Here is an 18562-nt window from a genome sequence, read left to right as displayed (position 1 = left end):
ATGGAGCTATAATAGGTTTTTTGATAGATAAAGCAGGCAGTGAAACATGTTCAAAATGCACACAAAAAATTGGCTACTCGTAATGTAGGGCTCTGGAATGAATAAATGTGTGTGTGTAGCATTATAGAGTGGGATAGTCTTATTAGATGTACATTGTGAAGACTTCAAGCAAAGGAAAATTTGTACCTGGCAGATGCTGCATTTGACCCAAGGACATTGTTTGACCTTAATTTGATATTTTGAATCTGGACAAATATTATTACCAACAAAATTCTGAAAAGCACCCCTGGTCTTAAAACGTATCTATGCTTACAGTATAAAGTTGAATGGTATTCTAATGCGTCAACTGGAGGAAGAATGTACAGCTTCAAATGACTGAATTTGGAAGTACGTCACCGTTATGAAACAAGATTTGAGCTGCAGTTTGAACGCAGTTTACTAGATGTCGCTATAGCAGGTCCGAGCCGTCGCGTAGCAACCCCAACATTGTGGTTCCAAGGAGAAGGCGCCATCTTGGATCTCTAAGCACAATACCAAGAACTTCTGAACGTAGAGGAGGATTTAAAACGAGTTTTTAGCGACAGGGCTGTACCAAACGAGACGCGCTGCCACTGAAATCGGTAGGTTCCGTGTTCTTTTCAACATTGTGGCAAAATAGACCGCATTGCTGTTGTCAAACGAGAGAAAACAGTCGTTTTCAGTCGTCAGATCGCCAAGGCCCCCCTCCCTTCCCTGACCTAGAAACAACTATCATGTTTCTTGACAACAAGGAATCATCAGTCGTAGTCAAAAATTAGCAACGTCATGCACTGACAATCATGTTTGGTTTAAAAAAGAGCCAGTTTTGTGCATTTAGGGCGATGTTGGGGAGTCAAACGTGAATTCTGATGCCCAGACGTATGGGAAAACATTGTGTATTTGATCCTTGCTTGCGTGAGTTCATGAAAGTAATCATCACACTGTCATTCTCGGAAACTGTTTTGTGCTCAAATGAATTTATACTCGTTTATAGACTATTTCATTGATCACCACGACTGACAAAACGTCCACTTCCACTCGTTTTAATTTAAAGTTAAAAGAATTTTGTCAAGGGTAGCCTTAATCAGGGGGACAGTTAAACAAACTTTTCTAAAAGCAACAGTATTGAAATAAAGGCCAAATCAAAGACAAAATAAATAGATACTCAAGATGCTCTGTGGTATCCAATCAAAAGTAAAAACAGAGCCTGACAGTTAACAGACTTATTTGTGTGTTCCAAATACATCCAGATATCATTAACACAGACTAAGTTGTGCCACATTGTTTTTATAGTGTTCTTCTAACCTTACGAGAGACCAAGGCTTATATTTTTGTACCATCACCACTCATGCTCTACTCCTGTATGTTGCCACAGGTGTAGCGTAGAATCTTCTCCCTCCCAGTCTAGCCCGGCACAGACCCAGCCATGGAGATCGTGTACGTCTACACCAAGAAGAGGCTCGAGTTCGGCCGGCAGTGCAACTTCTCGGACCGCCCCGCCGAGTTGCACGTTGACCTGGCGCCGGACGACAAGCTAGTCCACGACTTCATCGAGAAGGACCCTTGTGACTCTGGGATACAGTGTGCACAGGAGATGTCAGAACATGAGGTCGGTAGAACAGCTCAAATAGTAATACCATATCTACAGAAAATTCAATCTCCAAGCAGATCTATCACTATCAGTGGCAAGGCAGTATCCAACACTAAAAACTACAGACTACTGGTTGGGCCTTTAGATACTGCCTTGCCACCGATAGATCTGCTTGGACTTGGAGATTACAGCAATTCTTGTTTCCACTTTTGTGTAGCTTCAAACCTTAAAACACTTCCTATCTATGGCTATTAATCTGAATGTCTCCCAAATTCATCATTCTGTTCTCCATGCCCGCAGGTGAATACTGAACGTTTTGAGTCGGAGAGTCGCGGCGTGAACCACGTGGAGGGCGGCTGGCCCAAGGACGTGAACGCACAGGAAGTGGAACAGACCATCCGATACCGTAAGAAGGTGGAGAAGGACGAGATGTACGTCAACACCATCCTGCAGCTGGGCAGTGTGAGTACCCTGAAGTCTTTCTTATATATAATTAGTACAGGTGTTCACAGGAGTTTACACTGAGACATAGGGGCTCCCATATTGTATATAAATTGTGGAGGCTTACACTGAGGTTATGGCTATTAGCATAGATTAAAAAAAAAAAAAGTCAGTTGCTTGGATTTGAGGACATTTTGCGGTTCAGCTGGGCAGTGTGAGTACCCTCCGTGTTGTGTGAAGTCCTTAATACAACTGGTTACATGAGTTAACACTTAAATATAGAGTGTCCAATATTGTACATAGTCCGTAGAGGCTCCCACATTGTATATTATAAGTCAGTTGCCTTGGTTTTGAGGATATTTGAGATTCTTATACTCCAGTAAAATACATTACTAATTCTTAATAAGTGAACTGCAAAACTCACAGAGTCCTCACAGAAAAAAGAACAGAAATTAGGTTATAAGATTTAAACTGATAGGCTGAATCAATGCTAGAACTTGTCGGTAATTTCAACATCATATCAGAATCACAGTGGCTTCCAAGTAGTTTAACTGACCTGTGACTAAAGTTATGTGTCTTTATCATTATATAACAGGTGATGGAACACTGCATCAGGCAAAACAACGCCATTGACATCTACGAGGAATACTTTAACGACACGACACAGGAGTCCGCAGAGGAGCCGTCATCCGCTAAAACCATCAATGTCTTCAGGTAAAAACTTTTAGCTTCCTCAGATGATCAGAACTATCTAATATAATAAGTTTATTCATAACAAGAGCTATCTACCACTCAAAACTCAAGACCATGGCATACACAAGATGTCAAAACAGGAAGTTCCACTGCAGTATTGTAACAAGTTGCTAGGGGCCCTAAAATCTAATCATTTCCAGGTCTCATCAAGCCCTATCCACATACCAAATATCAATGTAATCCATCCAGGCCTTGTCGAGTTATACTGCTAATGATCCACACACACACATACAAATGCTACCCAAAACATAACCTTCTTTGTGAAAGTAATGATGATTGTGTGCAGGTAAGGTTTACTAATGTCATACTATGTTACCAACTGAGTCATTCACAACTAATGTATCATATTCTCATATTCCAGAGATCCGAACGAGATCAAGCGCACAGCGACCCACCTGTCCTGGTACCCAGACGGTGCTAAGAAGTTGGCGGTGGCGTACTCCAACCTGGAGTTCCAGCGGTCGTCTCCTGACACCAGCCTGGACTCTTACATCTGGGACGTTGGTACGTCGACTGTCATTGGTTGTGCTGGCCATGTCTAGTTGAATAAGCCAGGTCTAATTTCTCTGGTATTACAGACTGTGAAGTTTTTTTGTCGACAATATAATTAGATTCATTTCAAGTCAAGTCAAGGCCTTTATTTTCCTTCAAAATACTTGTCCGGCCGCTTTTCAACAACATTTTCTTGTACCAGTCATTTATCATTTTGAATATATTTGTTACCGATGATGAATAGAAACATGGTAACATATAAGATCATTTTCAATGTGGTTTCACTCACATACATTAGGCAATTATGGTTACCTTTACTGACATACAAATTTTAATATTTCTCCCTCTGCCCCCCTCCCACAGAGAACCCCAACAAGCCAGAGATGACCCTGAAGCCTGTCTCCCCTCTGGTGTGCCTGGAGTACAACCCTAAGGACTCTCACATCCTCATGGGCGGCTGCTACAACGGCCAGATCGCGTACTGGGACACGCGGAAGGGCAGCCAGCCCGTGGAGCTGTCGTTGGTGGAACATTCTCACCGCGACCCCGTGTACAAGGTCATCTGGTTACAGTCCAAGACCGGCACGGAGTGTTTCACAGCCTCGACTGATGGGCAGGTAGGAGCTGACAGGATTCACTGGAGCTTTTCAGGGGATTTTTCAACTAAGCATGTTTGAAAAGATATTTCTGTGTCCACATGTCTTTTTGAGGTTTTTAACTTTACTGGTCTTAAATAACTCAATTTTGTACTATTTCAGCTTTTTCTCACTCTTTAGCAATTGCTTGAATGAGTGTTCCTTGTACCAGCTGAATAGAAGCAACACCAAAATATTCTCTGTTGTTTTGTAATATTCAATGTTTCTTTGTTTTCCCTGAGTGTAATGATACTGAGATTTTCCCTCTGGTCCCAGGTCCTGTGGTGGGACACCCGTAAGCTGGGTGAGCCCACAGAGAAGCTGATCTTGGATCCCACCAAGAAGATGAACATTGACAACGCACTGGGTGCCATCTCACTGGAGTATGAACCCACCATGGTACGAAATCCACTCAGAGTCTTTGACTTATATAAGAGTGAAAGTTAACATGGATGAGATTTAAACCTCTCCTGGGTATTGCTAATGTTATATCATAATGGATTAACAGAGACGACAAAGTTTTGAGATTCAAAAATGCTTTTGTTATCATGTTAAAGTTTGCAACACAATTTTGAGAAATCTGCAGGCATGCATGTCCTTGGTGCTGAAATCCATGCTATGAACTATTCTGATATGAGGTCCAGGCTGTTCAGTCGTAGTATCAAAAATCAACGAAATAACATGCCCTGCTTTGATAGATTAATTCCATGCTTCGTGTTTGTTATTTCAGCCCACCAAGTTCATGGTCGGTACGGAGCAGGGTTCTGTGGTGAACTGTAACAGGAAGGCCAAGACTCCGGCAGACAAGATCGTAGCCCTGTACACCGGTCACCACGGGCCCATCTATGCACTACAGGTTAGCAACAGGCCTTATTGTATGCTGATACATGTGTATCTGTACAAAACGTCGTGAGCTAAGAGTCACAATTGTGGCTTGAACAGATTTCTGCCATCTTTGATCACAGTTCAACAGTTTGAGTCTAATTGACATACTTTTTTTTCTTCTTTCATTCACAGAGAAACCCGTTCTTCCCTAAGAACTTCCTGACAGTTGGAGACTGGACTGCAAGGGTAAGTGGGGCCATGTTTGTTTTTGTTTGTTAGTTTGTTTGAACCTTTGTTTATTCATGATAAGCTCAAATCGGCACACAGGCCGCTTTTCATTGAGGTCATGAGGGAAGAGGTACTAGGTAAGGGTCAGGTACAATATAACAGAGATACACAGTCATTTGAGTCCTAATAACTCTATCAACATATATCATTACATGTTTATGATACAACAATATACAATTGCTACAACATACAACATATAGTAGGTCGCATGCTGTTAGTAGCACGTGTGTTTCATAGATTTGTTTTACTGTGAGAGGAATGATTGAATGGTGCAGAAATGTCTGTTGCTAACATCGTTGTCTTTCCCCTTCAGATCTGGTCTGAGGACATCAGAGAATCATCTATCATGTGGACCAAGTAAGTCGTGGGAAGCTACATGTTTATTGTACAGCTAAAGCAGTTTGTGGTACTAAAAGGCATTTTTCCCTACTCAGTTCATTAGTATGGTGTATGTACAGATGAGGTACAAAAATGTGCAAGGGAATGGTATGCAAAATATGATAGATTAAACTGAATCTCATAGCATCTGGTTTAGTTTTAGAGTTTTAGTTTAAATAGTTTAATTGGATACATTTGCATTCTATTGTACCTCACCATATGTAAAGTCTTTCAGCACCAGCTCATGGCTCACTCTCTCCCCCCAGATACCACACGTCGTACCTGACTGACGGGTGTTGGAGCCCCGTCCGCCCCGCCGTGTTCTTCACTACCAAGATGGACGGCACCTTAGACGTCTGGGACTACCTCTTCAAGCAGAAGGAGCCCACCCTTAGTCTCCAGGTACAGCCATGTCCACCAAACTGCTGTCCTGCTAGTTAATTGTAATTTTTACGATACAGTATCAGTGTATTGCTTTCATAGGGCACAATTGAAACAGGTGAGCTCCAGACACCTGATACATGTGTTCTCGTTCCTCCAGGTGTGCGATGAAGCCCTGCACAGCGTACGCGTCCAGGACAACGGGCGCTGGCTGGCGTGCGGCTCTCACAGTGGTACGACCACGCTGCTGGAGCTCTCGGACGGACTGTGTGTCATGCCGCGTAACGAGAAAGTCCTGGTTACAGCGGTGAGTTCAAATGTCACAAATAAACTCACACAACAGCTGTAGCCTCAATCGTTGCATTGTTTTTTTATCGATAGTTGTGTATGTGTTACACTTCTGTACGTTTGGGACCACATAGTGATGTCATCTCCTGTGATTGTACATATGTAAAATTTTTTGCATTTGGGAATGCATCTCATTATGTATAAGCAGCAACACCTGTGCTGCATTGCTATGTGAACCAGTCAGAATTGCCTTGAAGAAGGTGACAGATGGTCACCGAAACATAGGTGGAATGAATCTCTTGGTTGTGTAAAAACAGTCTTTTTGTTCAGTGATTTACCGAACTGGTGAAACTATTCAAGGAGTTGTGGTCTCCATTCGGACTTTTTACACCCAGAGCAACTTAATTTGGTATAATTTCTTGTGTTGTGTCATTCCAATTTTAGTACAATGTCCTCATTTTTTTTTTGGAAAGGGAATATTGGGAAACTGCTGTTAAGTCTGCTAGAATGATACATAAACATACATGTAAGAGTACAGAAGATAGGTAGGTCAAAGAGAAATAACTAGACCTAGTGCTAACCTCCTGTGTTGTCCCACAGATGTTTGAGCGCGAGACCAAGCGTGAGAAGATCCTGGAGTCGCGCCACCGAGAGATGAGGCTGAAGGAGCGCAGTAAGAGCGAGCAGGGCGGCGGCGGGGGCGAGGACGCGGAGCGGGAGAAGGAGGGCGATGAGGAGGAGGAGGACCTCGTGGCACGCGCTGAGAAGGTGAGATGGGATGGGAGATTCAGGAGGGAAGGACTGAGAAGGTGAGATGGGATGGGAGATTCAGGAGGGAAGGGCTGAGAGGGTGAGATGGGATGGGAGATTCAGGAGGGAAGGACTGAGAAGGTGCGATGGGATGGGAGATTCAGGAGGGAAGGGCTGAGAAGGTGAGATGGGATGCAAGGGAGATTCAGGAGGGAAGGGCTGAGAAGGTGAGATGGGATGGGAGATTCAGGAGGGAAGGGCTGAGAAGGTGAGATGGGATGGGAGATTCAGGAGGGAAGGGCTGAGAAGGTGGGATGGGATGGGAGATTCAGGAGGGAAGGGCTGAGAAGGTGAGATGGGATGGGAGATTCAGGAGGGAAGGGCTGAGAAGGTGGGATGGGATGGGAGATTCAGGAGGGAAGGGCTGAGAAGGTGAGATGGGATGGGAGATTCAGGAGGGAAGGGCTGAGAAGGTGAGATGGGATGGGAGATTCAGGAGGGAAGGGCTGAGAAGGTGAGATGGGATGGGAGATTCAGGAGGGAAGGGCTGAGAAGGTGAGATGGGATGGGAGATTCAGTAGGGAAGGGCTGAGAAGGTGAGATGGGATGGGAGATTCAGGAGGGAAGGGCTGAGAAGGTGAGATGGGATGGGAGATTCAGGAGGGAAGGGCTGAGAAGGTGAGATGGGATGGGAGATTCAGGAGGGAAGGGCTGAGAAGGTGAGATGGGATGGGAGATTCAGGAGGGAAGGGCTGAGAAGGTGGGATGGGATGGGAGATTCAGGAGGGAAGGGCTGAGAAGGTGAGATGGGATGGGAGATTCAGGAGGGAAGGGCTGAGGTACACAGAAAAACAACAGATGCAGAAAATGTGAAGAGAAAATCTATTTACACTCAAGTGTAATATGTAGTCAAGTGGAATGAGCTGAGGTAACATTTACTAACATAATTCCACCAGGGTACCTAATTCTGCCATCCTAAAAATATACGTCCAAATAGATCTCGAACCCAATGTCCTCCAGTATAATGTGCTCCTGTATATCTAAACTATGCATACCTGGGGGGTGCTGCACTAGAGATCTCTAAAACATGCTGTTTTTCAAAGAGGTGGATTTATGTAACCCGGCGGATTAATGTTAATGGAGGTTACACAGAAAAACAACAGATGCAGAAAATGTGAGGAGAAAATCTATTAACCCTCACTTTTAAAATGTGGTCAACATATGTTGAAGAAAGTGATGAGAACCAAAGCATCTGGAGGAATCTTGAAAAGAGCTATGGACCAAAGATAACAGGATGAGACAAGATGATGTCAGAGTTCACTGTCAAACATAAGGAACAGCTTCAAGATCTGAGCCTTTCATCAAAGCTTGTGTTACTGTGAGAGGACTATACACAATAAGTCATTTTGTTGTTGATTGTACACTATGCAACTATGAAAGGAATATCCTCTTTAATTGTATACAAAATAAGTTTCCTAGTTTTCGCTATTTAGATAGCTTAGAAAAATTTGAATTCCTTATGAAACTAGACAAGCCATATCTCATAAACCCTGTATGCTCATACATCTACAATTGCCTTAAGAAGCGAGAAGAAATTGAACATGTACATAGCGGTATTAATTAGTATTTAGATGTAGTTAGATATCACAAATTTCGTTATCACTGTAACTATATTTCTACTTGTCATCATGCCCTGTACTTAGCTCATCAGAGCATAAACGTGCAATAAAGATCTTTCATTCATTCATTCAATAAGAAAGCTCCAGAAGATGTTGACACTTACATGTCTTTGATGGATCTGTGTTCCTACAGGAATTCTATGAAGCCATCGAGGCAGAGAAGAAGGACAGAGCTGCAAAGGAGGCCAAGAGGAACGAAGCCCTGAAGAAGGAGAATGAACTACAGGTATGGGCTATGGTATCAAGCAAATAGTAGTAGTACCGTAGAGTTTCCAATAGTGTATGCACTTTTTAAACTTTTCAAGTGGCAAGGAAGCGTTCTAGATTGACATTGTAGCAGACATGAGTTTTAGGAGGCCTTTAAAGGAAAGAATTTGTTGTGTTCCTTGAACTTGAGGGTTGATGATAGATGTAGACTTGAGATGTGCTCTCTAGATCTACTTTAATCAGAGAGGGTTAGTTGAGGGTAGCACAGATGGTGTTGCTCAGACCTCAGGTTGAGTGGAAAGAGGAAGTCTGTGTTCTTGGGTATCCTTACGTAGGCCTGAGCTACTTAATATGCGAATGGGATAAACTAATACATAATGCGGAGGGGTGCTGCTCTGGCTATATTACTAATAATACAACAAATTATGATAGTCTGGAATATGGACGTTATCGTCATTCTGTTTTGTAGAAAAGTGAATATTTTTTGTTGTTGTTTTCAGGGTGAGGTGATAATGGAGGAAGATGGGGAGGAGAAGCTGAATGGACACCCAGAGAAGGATGGAGGGGTAAGGATTACTACAGAAATTCTTACACCAGAAAAAAGGAAAATCAGAAGGGACAGACCATTAAAGAATCAGAGGGGGGGATACAGACAAATATTTTGTTGATCACATTATACATGTTTGATAAAAAAAATCTATGCTTTGGTTGTGGGAGGTGATTCTTCAGACTACAGAGAGTCTCTAGAAATGAGGACTCAAAACAATATTCCGTTTTTTCCTCCCTCAGACCCCAGACAATGCGACAGAGTGAAGAGACCAACACATGGAGGAGCCAAAGCCACCCGTGCTGCTGTGTTCTGCTCAGAGTTGATCTGGAGACTTAGATAGAGGAAAGCTATACAACGCTTGAAGACACACATTTCTGCACCTGTTTCTAATATTTTGTACATATTTGCTGACTTTTTGAAGCGTGCAAGGTTGTAGAAACTTGATAGTTGTACATCTTTACATTGCATATATTGCAACTCTAGAAAAATTAGTGTCTTAACTGATTTTGTGACATCTTTACTTTTCAAAGAATATATGGTACAGTATACGTTTGTGTCTGCTCTTTCTACAATATGTACTAGGTTGCAAACTTTGATAAGCCTCAAAAGCAACCAGCAGTTTAACTGAAACTGAAACCATGATGTAAAGTTATTGAACAGACTAACTACTATCTCATCTAGTGACTTCTCTCTACTTAAGGACTCATGAATATATCAATAGTCTGTCTCACAGTTTATAAGTCATTAGACTTGGTGTAATATAAAATATGGTGTGGCTTTGGTTTTTACTTCACACATCTGTATAGAAATTATAACGTTTGTGGGTTGAATTCTGTGGTGCATGTATTTCCAAGTGCCAGCTTTTTTATCCTGTTCAATACCAAAATGTCACCAACAGCATAATAAAGATGAATCCCTATGTACATTAATTCTATGGAGATTGTATACTCAGTACTGTATAATACAGTATAATACAGTACTGCCCCCCCCCCCCCACACACACACACACTTGTTGTTATATGATAACTTTATTTTGCAACAATTGTATAAGATACAAAGTAAGAGTAGGAAACATTATTTCAGAAATATTTTGTGTCCCCAAAAAAAGACTATTCTATCTGATGAATTGTTGTGAGATTTCAGTTTTGTATTTGATATCTGTGAGATTCTGTGAACAGGGTTGTACATAACTGATTTAATAAACTGTTCTGAGGAATCAGTGTGTTTTATTGATTGATTTGGTACAATTTAAACAGACACCAGTGAGTGAGAGTGAGTGAGTGAGTGAGTGAGTGGTGGATATTCCTAGCAGTTGGAGGGGGCATGGCCCTTCCATTTGGTCTGATATTCATTCTATTCTTGCTCCTCTGGTCCGTGGAATATTCGGCAAGCGATCGGAAGAGGGGGCTAGGGAACCGGAGCTGCAATGGGGTGCATACCAGGCTACTCGCATCTTGTAGATAGTCTGAATGTCTGGCACATCCACGTTATCTTCGCTTCAAGGGGCTTGATTCTAGGGGACTCCAATATATATATAAACCGCCTTTTTGATATACAAGTATACAATAGGGATCATTTGGGCGACAGCTCAAATGCGTTTAAGTTACCAAGCCCATTCAGACTTCTCCTTCATCATTGTGTGAGAGTGCGGATAATTGGGTCCAATTGTATCTTACTGCTAATTATAAGCAAATGGGTAAACTCTGGCAAAGAAAGAGAACAACAGGAAGGCAAACTCTTGGCTGTAATGACATTGTGGAAGGTGAAAGGAATAAGAACGGTTAATGCGTTAATGCTAGGGTCACATTTCCAACCCGGGGCCCGGCCGGGCAGCTTCTGGAAACGAAAACCATGATATAAAAGACGACAAAACACACAAAACTTTTCAAAAATCATTCCTTGCCATACTTTATGTATATTCTTGATATGCATATTTTATTCTTTGTTTTCTCAAACAGCCCGGTCGGGCCCCGGCTTGGATATGTGACCCTAGCATAAGCAGTATGCTTGACAATAAGAGTGAGTCTAAAGGTGGGGTTCATCTCCGAGGGTAAGACATGTAGCCTTCGGAAATTGTATCCGAGGCAGCAGGGGGCGTCGTCCGTGCGACTGTTGAAGCCACGGTTATCAGATGATGTAACATTGACCTGTTTGTCTAAGAAGAGAGAAATACACCTGCTAGCTCTGAGGCCAGTCCGCTACGCCACCACGTAGTAGAACCGTAACACTCAGAGGTGGTCTGTAATTAGAACTTAATGGCACAGACACTGTTAGAAATTGTCAGAAAAAAACTGTTCCGCGCAGACAAATTGATCAGCCTATTCTTATCGGTAACAATCGGCTCACTGCGACCCGGGCCAATTAACGAATGTATCTTTATACTGTTCAAACTAACCTTTGAACCATATATTTTCCTTTTCTTCTGCACCCTAAGCTAGGATACCTGTGATTGTTTGTGTTGCAGAGCTTTGTGCTTAGCACCTTTTACCTTCTGTCGCTCAAGAGGTAACCACAGAGACTGGCGAGCAATGGGAGATTAAACGGGTAACCAAGATATCTTCTAGCACGATCATATCCTGTTCTTTCATACCCACACATGCGCGTCGCATGTATAGAAAAGTTATGGGTTATACCAGAACACGCTACGGTTGTAACAACCGACAAACAGATTTGTCGCTGATCCGTCAAATGATCGTTCTCTGTTTCTAGGGTTGCAATATTTCCAGCCAACACACGAGCCGGGTCCGTACAACCTGTTGACCTACTCGCCCCGAGTCTTGAATGGGAGTCCGATCAAATGACGTGCGTTACCTAGCGACTATTCAAACCCTATTTGTTGTCTGGCCAGTTAGGCTTTCAGATCGAGATTTTGTCAACAGTGGCGGATTTTGGGTGTCCCATACACGGGGAGGTACTCGACTCTCGGGTCGTGCAGGACTTGGTAAAAAGGCTCAGCCGGGTGTGTCGACGTCACATGTGTTTTGGAAACGTTCTGTGTTCGTCAACACATCGGAAGTTGAGCCTCACCTGCCCTTCTACCAGGTGGGCCCGCCCCGGCGAACTGCACTGAGAACAATCACGTGGATCAAAAGCTTACTGACTGAGCAGATTCTGTTACATAGTGATTCCTGAGGATTTCCACAAAGCGGAGTGTTCCCCGAGCCTCGGAGACCTCTAAACAATTCTCGTTTCCTTGGTCTCCGCCCTGTCTATCGCACAGGTAAGTGTCTGTGACTTAACGTTATACTGCTCTTAAAGCATGTACTGACCCGTGGAGTTTGCCTGATGCCCAAGTTTGTTTTACGTCAGAACTCATTAGGCACGTTCGAATTCTTAAGACTGTACTCCTTGGGTGAAGAAAACACAAAATCTTTTCCTTACGGACTTTCCCTTGTTGGTGTGTTCTCGCTTTCAAGGTTGAAGTTGTTTATCCATATACACGAGCCTGAGTGTGTAACTGTAGCCTTACATGCACCAAAATGGAATGGCACTTTACACAAAGGTACGAACAAAACAGTCGCATTTCTAGTGTACGCTTAAAAAGGGGCGTTACTAATGTAAGCAGAGGGAAAAGTCGCTGTCAACATTGTTATCGGTAAACAAAACAAATGTTTACATCAACAGTGCTTGTGAATTTCCGAGCATGTCAGAATGGAAAACACTTTCCTTGACCGGGTTCTTTCTCAAACGCTTGTACACTGTGGGGTGATAGGGCTATATACAATGTACAAACACATCAATCCTCATATATTGTTGATTAGGGACGCCATGCTGATGGCCTTTGCTACTTGAATGCTGTTTTATCGCTTAACGACTCAGCCACTTGAAACCGTGAAGCAAGGTTTATTTTTCCAGCATCAGCTGATAAATTGCACCCTCTTGATCTCAGTTGTGGACGACAGAAAATGGTTCTTTGTGACAGGTTGTCCAGAGGCTTTTGGGCGGCAAAGGTCAATCAGGAGAGATCTTACAACAACTCGTTTTGCAAAACTCTTGACAAGGTTTTATTACAAAAAGTCGTCACTAGATTTTTTCGCAAAAAAAGGACTGTTCCTTGAATAGTTGTAGCTGGTGTGTTACGCCGAAGGGCGGTTATACCGGCTATACAGATAAAGATACAGACATAATTGGATGGGTGTAGAATTGACTAGTGTGTTGGGGTGTCGATGATAAGTCTCTCGCCTGTCCCCTGTGTAACATGGTGTACATCTTACATTTTTAACCCCTTCCGTCCCTCCGGACCCTTCCAGGATGGGTGTAGACTTTACCAGTGCCGGTGGGGGTGTGGATAATCCTATCATCTATCCCCTGCATGTGTGTGCAACTTGGTGTAAATATTTATCATTCTAACCCCCTCCGTTCCTTTCAGGATGGGTGTAGAGCTGACCAGTGTGGTTGGGGACGTGGATGAGTCTCTCATCTGCCCCCTGTGTAACATGGTGCTACTGGACCCTGTCATGGCGCACTGTCAGCACGTCTTCTGTCAGGACTGCGTCTCACGGAAACGCATGACGTCCGCCGTCTGTCCCGTCTGCGCAACCCCATTCATAGAAAGGTAAGAACACCCCGAGCTTGTAATAAACAAAATGAACTGTTTTGAAATGTTTCTTTGTAGACGTCCTTCGCATACTGATCTGGGCCAGTGATCTGGGCCATAACCATTTCCTGCATTATTTTGGCTCTACACCTGCCTACACATGATACGTTTTCTGTCTTTGATGTCTTTGTCATCACAAGGTATCTGCGAGACTGTATCATCTAACATTTGACTTTCTGCATCCCAGATTCGTTCCTGCGCCACGGGAACTACAGTCAGCCCTGCAGGCGTTACAGATGCGGTGCAACCTAGGCTGTGGAGAAACGTGTACCATAGGAGGTCTAGCTGAACACATGGAGGAGTGCCCGCTCTTGTTCTTAGACTGTCCCTACAAGTCAAGAGGATGCAAAGACATCTTGCAGCGGAGAGACATGGCAGCACATTTGGAAGACTGTAACTTTCGTTACGTGGACTGCGAGGCGTGCGGACATAGGACGCTGTTCTGTGACCTGTTCACGCACCAGAAGGCTAAAAAGTGTATGGAGCAGAAACTGAAGAGAGAAGTGGTGGACAGTGTCCGGAGGTCACGCGGACAGGTCAGATGTCATCGTAAGGAACTGACGGAGGACATTCACTACAGGGATCAGCAGCAAAGGCGGTAAGACGTGTCTCACTTTTGCTCGTACGTTTCTATTAAGCTTTTTTATCTGACTGACATGCTATGTAGGACACCGACCAATTGGATAACAGAATTTCAGTCAGATGCTCGTGCCCCAAACAGTGCTGTGTTAATATTAACTAATATTGATTTCTGTTAATACTAACCCAGTCCTTGTCGCTATTTGCTCTTTCCCATACGGCATTGTTCTGTATGTCCTTTCCGGTTGAAGTTTTGAGAGTCTCAGTGAACGTCGACATCTCAAAACACCTTTTCCTTTCATCATTTCCTGTACTGTTTGCCTGTAGCTGGTTGAAGAGCCGCCTGTCCTGGTCTAGAAGCCGTGGCATCGAGCGGTCCATGTCCCAGCCGGCCGTCATGACGCTATCGGACTGGAACAGCGGAGAGGTGTTCCTGACCGCGGTGCCTCAGACGGCTCCGTCAGGCGCACGGCCGGACACACACCTGGCCAGGTCCGATAGCGACCTGACCAACATCACCTCGCCTGATGACAGACCTCAGACAGACATGGTCATCACCAACAGTACTCCCGTCCTGAAGTGTAGAAGATGCAATAGGTAAAATATCCTTTTGTAGACGGATTAAAGGTCCACAAAGCATAATAACTATTAGCTCAATACAGTATGGCTGTAACGTTAGCAGAAAAGATAAATTTTCAAGTAGTCAAAATACCTGTTACGATGCATGATGTGACACAAACAGACGCACTGCAGGTTGCTAAATGGATGACTTATCTTTCAGGAGATTCAGAGAAGCGAAGAACAACAACACCGCCTGCTGCTGGCATCAAGGGGTGAGTTGAAACTTCTCAGAATACTAGCCAACTATCATATCGTCCGTCTACTCATGAGTGTCCGAGCGTTTGCAGCTATAGCCAAACTCACCATTGAGCGGGAGGCGGAGTTAGACCAAGGCGCACAGCGGGGTGTTAATCCCGTCCGTTCTCCTTGTATATTTAACCTCCTTGGTTAGACTAAAGCTTGAAGGGACCATTCATACAGTCATGTTCTGTTGAGTCGGTTTATACTACACTTGTACAAGTAACTTAAACGTAACTTGATACAATACAATACAAAGTGTGTTGGCACTTTGCTGTTATCCATTCGTCTAGAACTAGGACTTATCTATTTCTCTCTCTCTCTCTGCCCCACATACAGCCTGTTGTGGAACTGTTTGGGGGGACGTGCCAAACATGTGGACGGCTGGACACACAAGAGGGCTGTCTGCTGGGATTTCACATCTCATAAAATCTGCTACACCAGAGATTCAACCTGTCAGATAGCAGCAAGTGGAACACAAATGAGTACCATGAGATAATAGAACAATGCATATCATATACGGGTTAAATTGGTGCTAATGTGTGCTTGAGTGCACCTGGTAATGGTATATATTTCTGTATAATTGATCATTTATTCTGAAAAGGATCCTCCAGTGAGGGTTAGTAGTGTATACAGCAGTTGCTTATCTGAGAGTTGTACCTATCTTGATAAAAGCCAGAAAGTAACATTCACTTTAATTGTTGGTGTAGCACATGCAACATATGCGTTGACATCACCCTATTATGTATTGACAGTTCTGTTTGATAGTATTTTGTGTTTTGCAAGTGAAGACGATTTTTATGGAGCTTTCCATACCAAATAAACCATGACACACACATTAAGGTCCTAGTACCCCATGTATGCTATTTGCATTCGCCTATGTCTGCATGGTTTTATTGTTTCCGTCCTTACCGATAGTGTAAGTAATGGATGCTGCTGGAAATATGCAGATAGCCACTACAGTGTTTCTTTTATGTATAAGTGTGATGTATAACAAAGTGACACAGTATTTAAGCATGTGAGCACAACTGTCAATAAATGGGTACATCATAGTGAGACTGAAACTTCATTTTATTGTGACGAACATCGATAAACTACACATGTCAAGGTAGAATAATCTGCCGAATACATACTGTATTTGGTTTTAGGAAGGTGTCTGTACACATTGAGGTGTTTTGAGACATGTAGGTATCATACACAATCAAGTCTTTAACACACACAAAAAAAATTATCCTTCCATACTGAAAATGGACATTTGGTGATATCTGACAGGACACTAATTTGCATAATGCTGAATGCTTGCACACCATAGATTTACAATCATAGCTACATGCCTCCTCATAACCAAGACATTGTACAGATCTAGAGCATATTTCTATCTTGTGAATGCGCACATTAAGACTTGGGGAAATCATAGTGCTTGATGTCCTCTTCTGGTATCTTGTCAGGATCCCCTCCTTGCTCCAGATACAGGTCATTGTATGGGAACTGCTTGGGTGCCTGGGATAGGACATAATATTAGCAAGACGTTTGTTTTCATGCAACAAAGTTTAAAGAAATCTGCTGACAGAAAATTTATTCTCATGTCTATGTTGCTCAAGGATGAAACAATGAAGAGATAATAACCCCCCGCCATGTGTATTCATGAGTTCTGGGGAATAATACTCACCACAGGTACAACATGCTTGTACACCTGTCCAAAATAGAGCATGGCAGCATTGAAGCCAAGGAAGCCAAGGAGGGCAGCAATCATTTGTTTCCTACAGAGGTAACAAGAAAACGAGTTACACAACAAAGAAACAAGTGCTTTCTAAAAATTCTGATATACTACTATCATTTATCAACATGAAACTCATGACGAGGAAGCTATTACTAGTATTAGTACCTTGACAGTCTCCTGGTACTGTTCCTTTCACAATAAGTAACGACAACAGGTCTCCTAGCTAGGAGTTGGACATCAATAAAAAAAACAAGGCTATACCTGGACCTGGCATCTTTTGCATGTCTTTTCATGTTGCAACATTATTTGTGATGGTTTAACACGTCTTTGACACTTTGGGGGTGCAAACATAACACTGTGAAGTACTTACCACGGCACTACATATTTCTGGCTAGGGTTGACCCTTTGCCTGGTGTATGCGTCCATGTGAACATGTGGCTGAAAAGACAATATAGTTTGTCATAAACACAAAGACACCGACAGTGTACTTACATAAATCTTGATTCTTGAATATCAAATAAATAAAGGGACAACATTCAAACAAAGAGGCGTTGTTCCTCTGACATTAAAATCTGTGTCCAATAAGACAACAAGTTTAGCAAGGGTATGTCATGATCAGAACAAGAAAAATACTTTAACGTCTGTGGTTTTAAAGTTTGCATATAAATCGTAATCGTTTCAGCCTTTTCAGCTTTGCTTTGCTTTTAAAGGTCGTTACCCCACCAATGCTGGACTCCAGGCTAAGTTAGAAAATTTAAGTTTTTTAAAAGAAACTTACAGCTTCTCCAAAGTTCCTTCTGTGCCACTTGTCGTCCCAGTCGACCCATGGGTCCTTGGACTCCACACCTTCCTCAGGTAACATGGGATAGTCTCCGTACCCCGTCCCGTCATCAGGGTAGGGCTGGTAGTCCTCCGCCCTCATGCCGTACTTCTCAGCTGCAGCAGCCCATTCCTCTGGGGTCCTGGGGTACGGGCCTGGCAGCTCGTCCTTAGACACTGGTGGCAGAAACCATTGTCAGTGCCATACAAATCGTAATGCAATTTGGTTAACACTAAGACCTGCAAATTACTCTATTTAATCAATTAAACCAATCAAACCGAACAACAGAGCTTGAAGACAGTTACGTAGACCAAGGACATGTCGGGGGAAACTAACCCGAGACTTCGAAAGCTGGAAGATTTACAATTTGTACCCAAAGTTTACGTCAAAGAAATGTGACACCCTTCGATAGTTGATATCATCTGATACCATGATATCGTAGTGCATAACCTTAGGGATGTAGTGAAAGTACTTACGACACCGTACGGAGCTGAGAAGTGCCGTTCTTCGCCACAGAAACGACCTGATGGCCGCACTGCCAAGCCTCCCAACCGCCGCCATTTTGTCCTTCAACGACAAGGCCCTGTAGATGCCTTCATTATTCGTGCTTTAGATTTTCCCGCTAGAGACACCAAAACAGATCTTTAACACTACAAAATCAGACAATTTTATCGTTTTATGTATAAAGTGATGTGTGAGTGATAGTTTATGA

The 18562-nt window shown here is 43.1% G+C and overlaps 3 protein-coding genes across 3 annotated transcripts; 2 read left to right on the top strand and 1 right to left on the bottom strand.

Annotated features, from left to right (window-relative positions):
- Positions 1–480: 480 nt before the first annotated feature.
- Positions 481–10492, top strand: LOC136440010 (dynein intermediate chain 3, ciliary-like). The gene is made up of 16 exons (XM_066435747.1): positions 481–620; positions 1394–1627; positions 1910–2071; positions 2646–2764; positions 3165–3307; positions 3659–3912; positions 4207–4329; positions 4661–4786; positions 4948–5001; positions 5357–5400; positions 5688–5823; positions 5963–6109; positions 6691–6858; positions 8653–8745; positions 9227–9292; positions 9516–10492. The coding sequence occupies exons 2-16, from the start codon at positions 1445–1447 to the stop codon at positions 9537–9539; spliced, it is 1842 nt and encodes a 613-aa protein (XP_066291844.1). The 5' UTR covers positions 481–620; positions 1394–1444; the 3' UTR covers positions 9540–10492.
- A 1423-nt stretch (positions 10493–11915) lies between these two features.
- On the top strand, positions 11916–16362 carry LOC136439936 (E3 ubiquitin-protein ligase NRDP1-like). The gene is made up of 6 exons (XM_066435613.1): positions 11916–12496; positions 13646–13831; positions 14061–14471; positions 14780–15049; positions 15234–15285; positions 15650–16362. The coding sequence occupies exons 2-6, from the start codon at positions 13647–13649 to the stop codon at positions 15737–15739; spliced, it is 1008 nt and encodes a 335-aa protein (XP_066291710.1). The 5' UTR covers positions 11916–12496; position 13646; the 3' UTR covers positions 15740–16362.
- Position 16363: 1 nt separating this feature from the next.
- Positions 16364–18461, bottom strand: LOC136439939 (NADH dehydrogenase [ubiquinone] 1 beta subcomplex subunit 8, mitochondrial-like). The gene is made up of 5 exons (XM_066435615.1): positions 18327–18461; positions 17809–18026; positions 17401–17468; positions 16980–17070; positions 16364–16810 (listed from the first exon to the last, which is right to left on the bottom strand). The coding sequence occupies exons 1-5, from the start codon at positions 18409–18411 to the stop codon at positions 16706–16708; spliced, it is 567 nt and encodes a 188-aa protein (XP_066291712.1). The 5' UTR covers positions 18412–18461; the 3' UTR covers positions 16364–16705.
- Positions 18462–18562: the final 101 nt, after the last annotated feature.

Source organism: Branchiostoma lanceolatum, chromosome 8, assembly GCF_035083965.1.
Source record: "Branchiostoma lanceolatum isolate klBraLanc5 chromosome 8, klBraLanc5.hap2, whole genome shotgun sequence".
NCBI classification, from domain to species: domain Eukaryota; kingdom Metazoa; phylum Chordata; class Leptocardii; order Amphioxiformes; family Branchiostomatidae; genus Branchiostoma; species Branchiostoma lanceolatum.
This window is presented reverse-complemented; position numbering and strand designations above follow the sequence as displayed.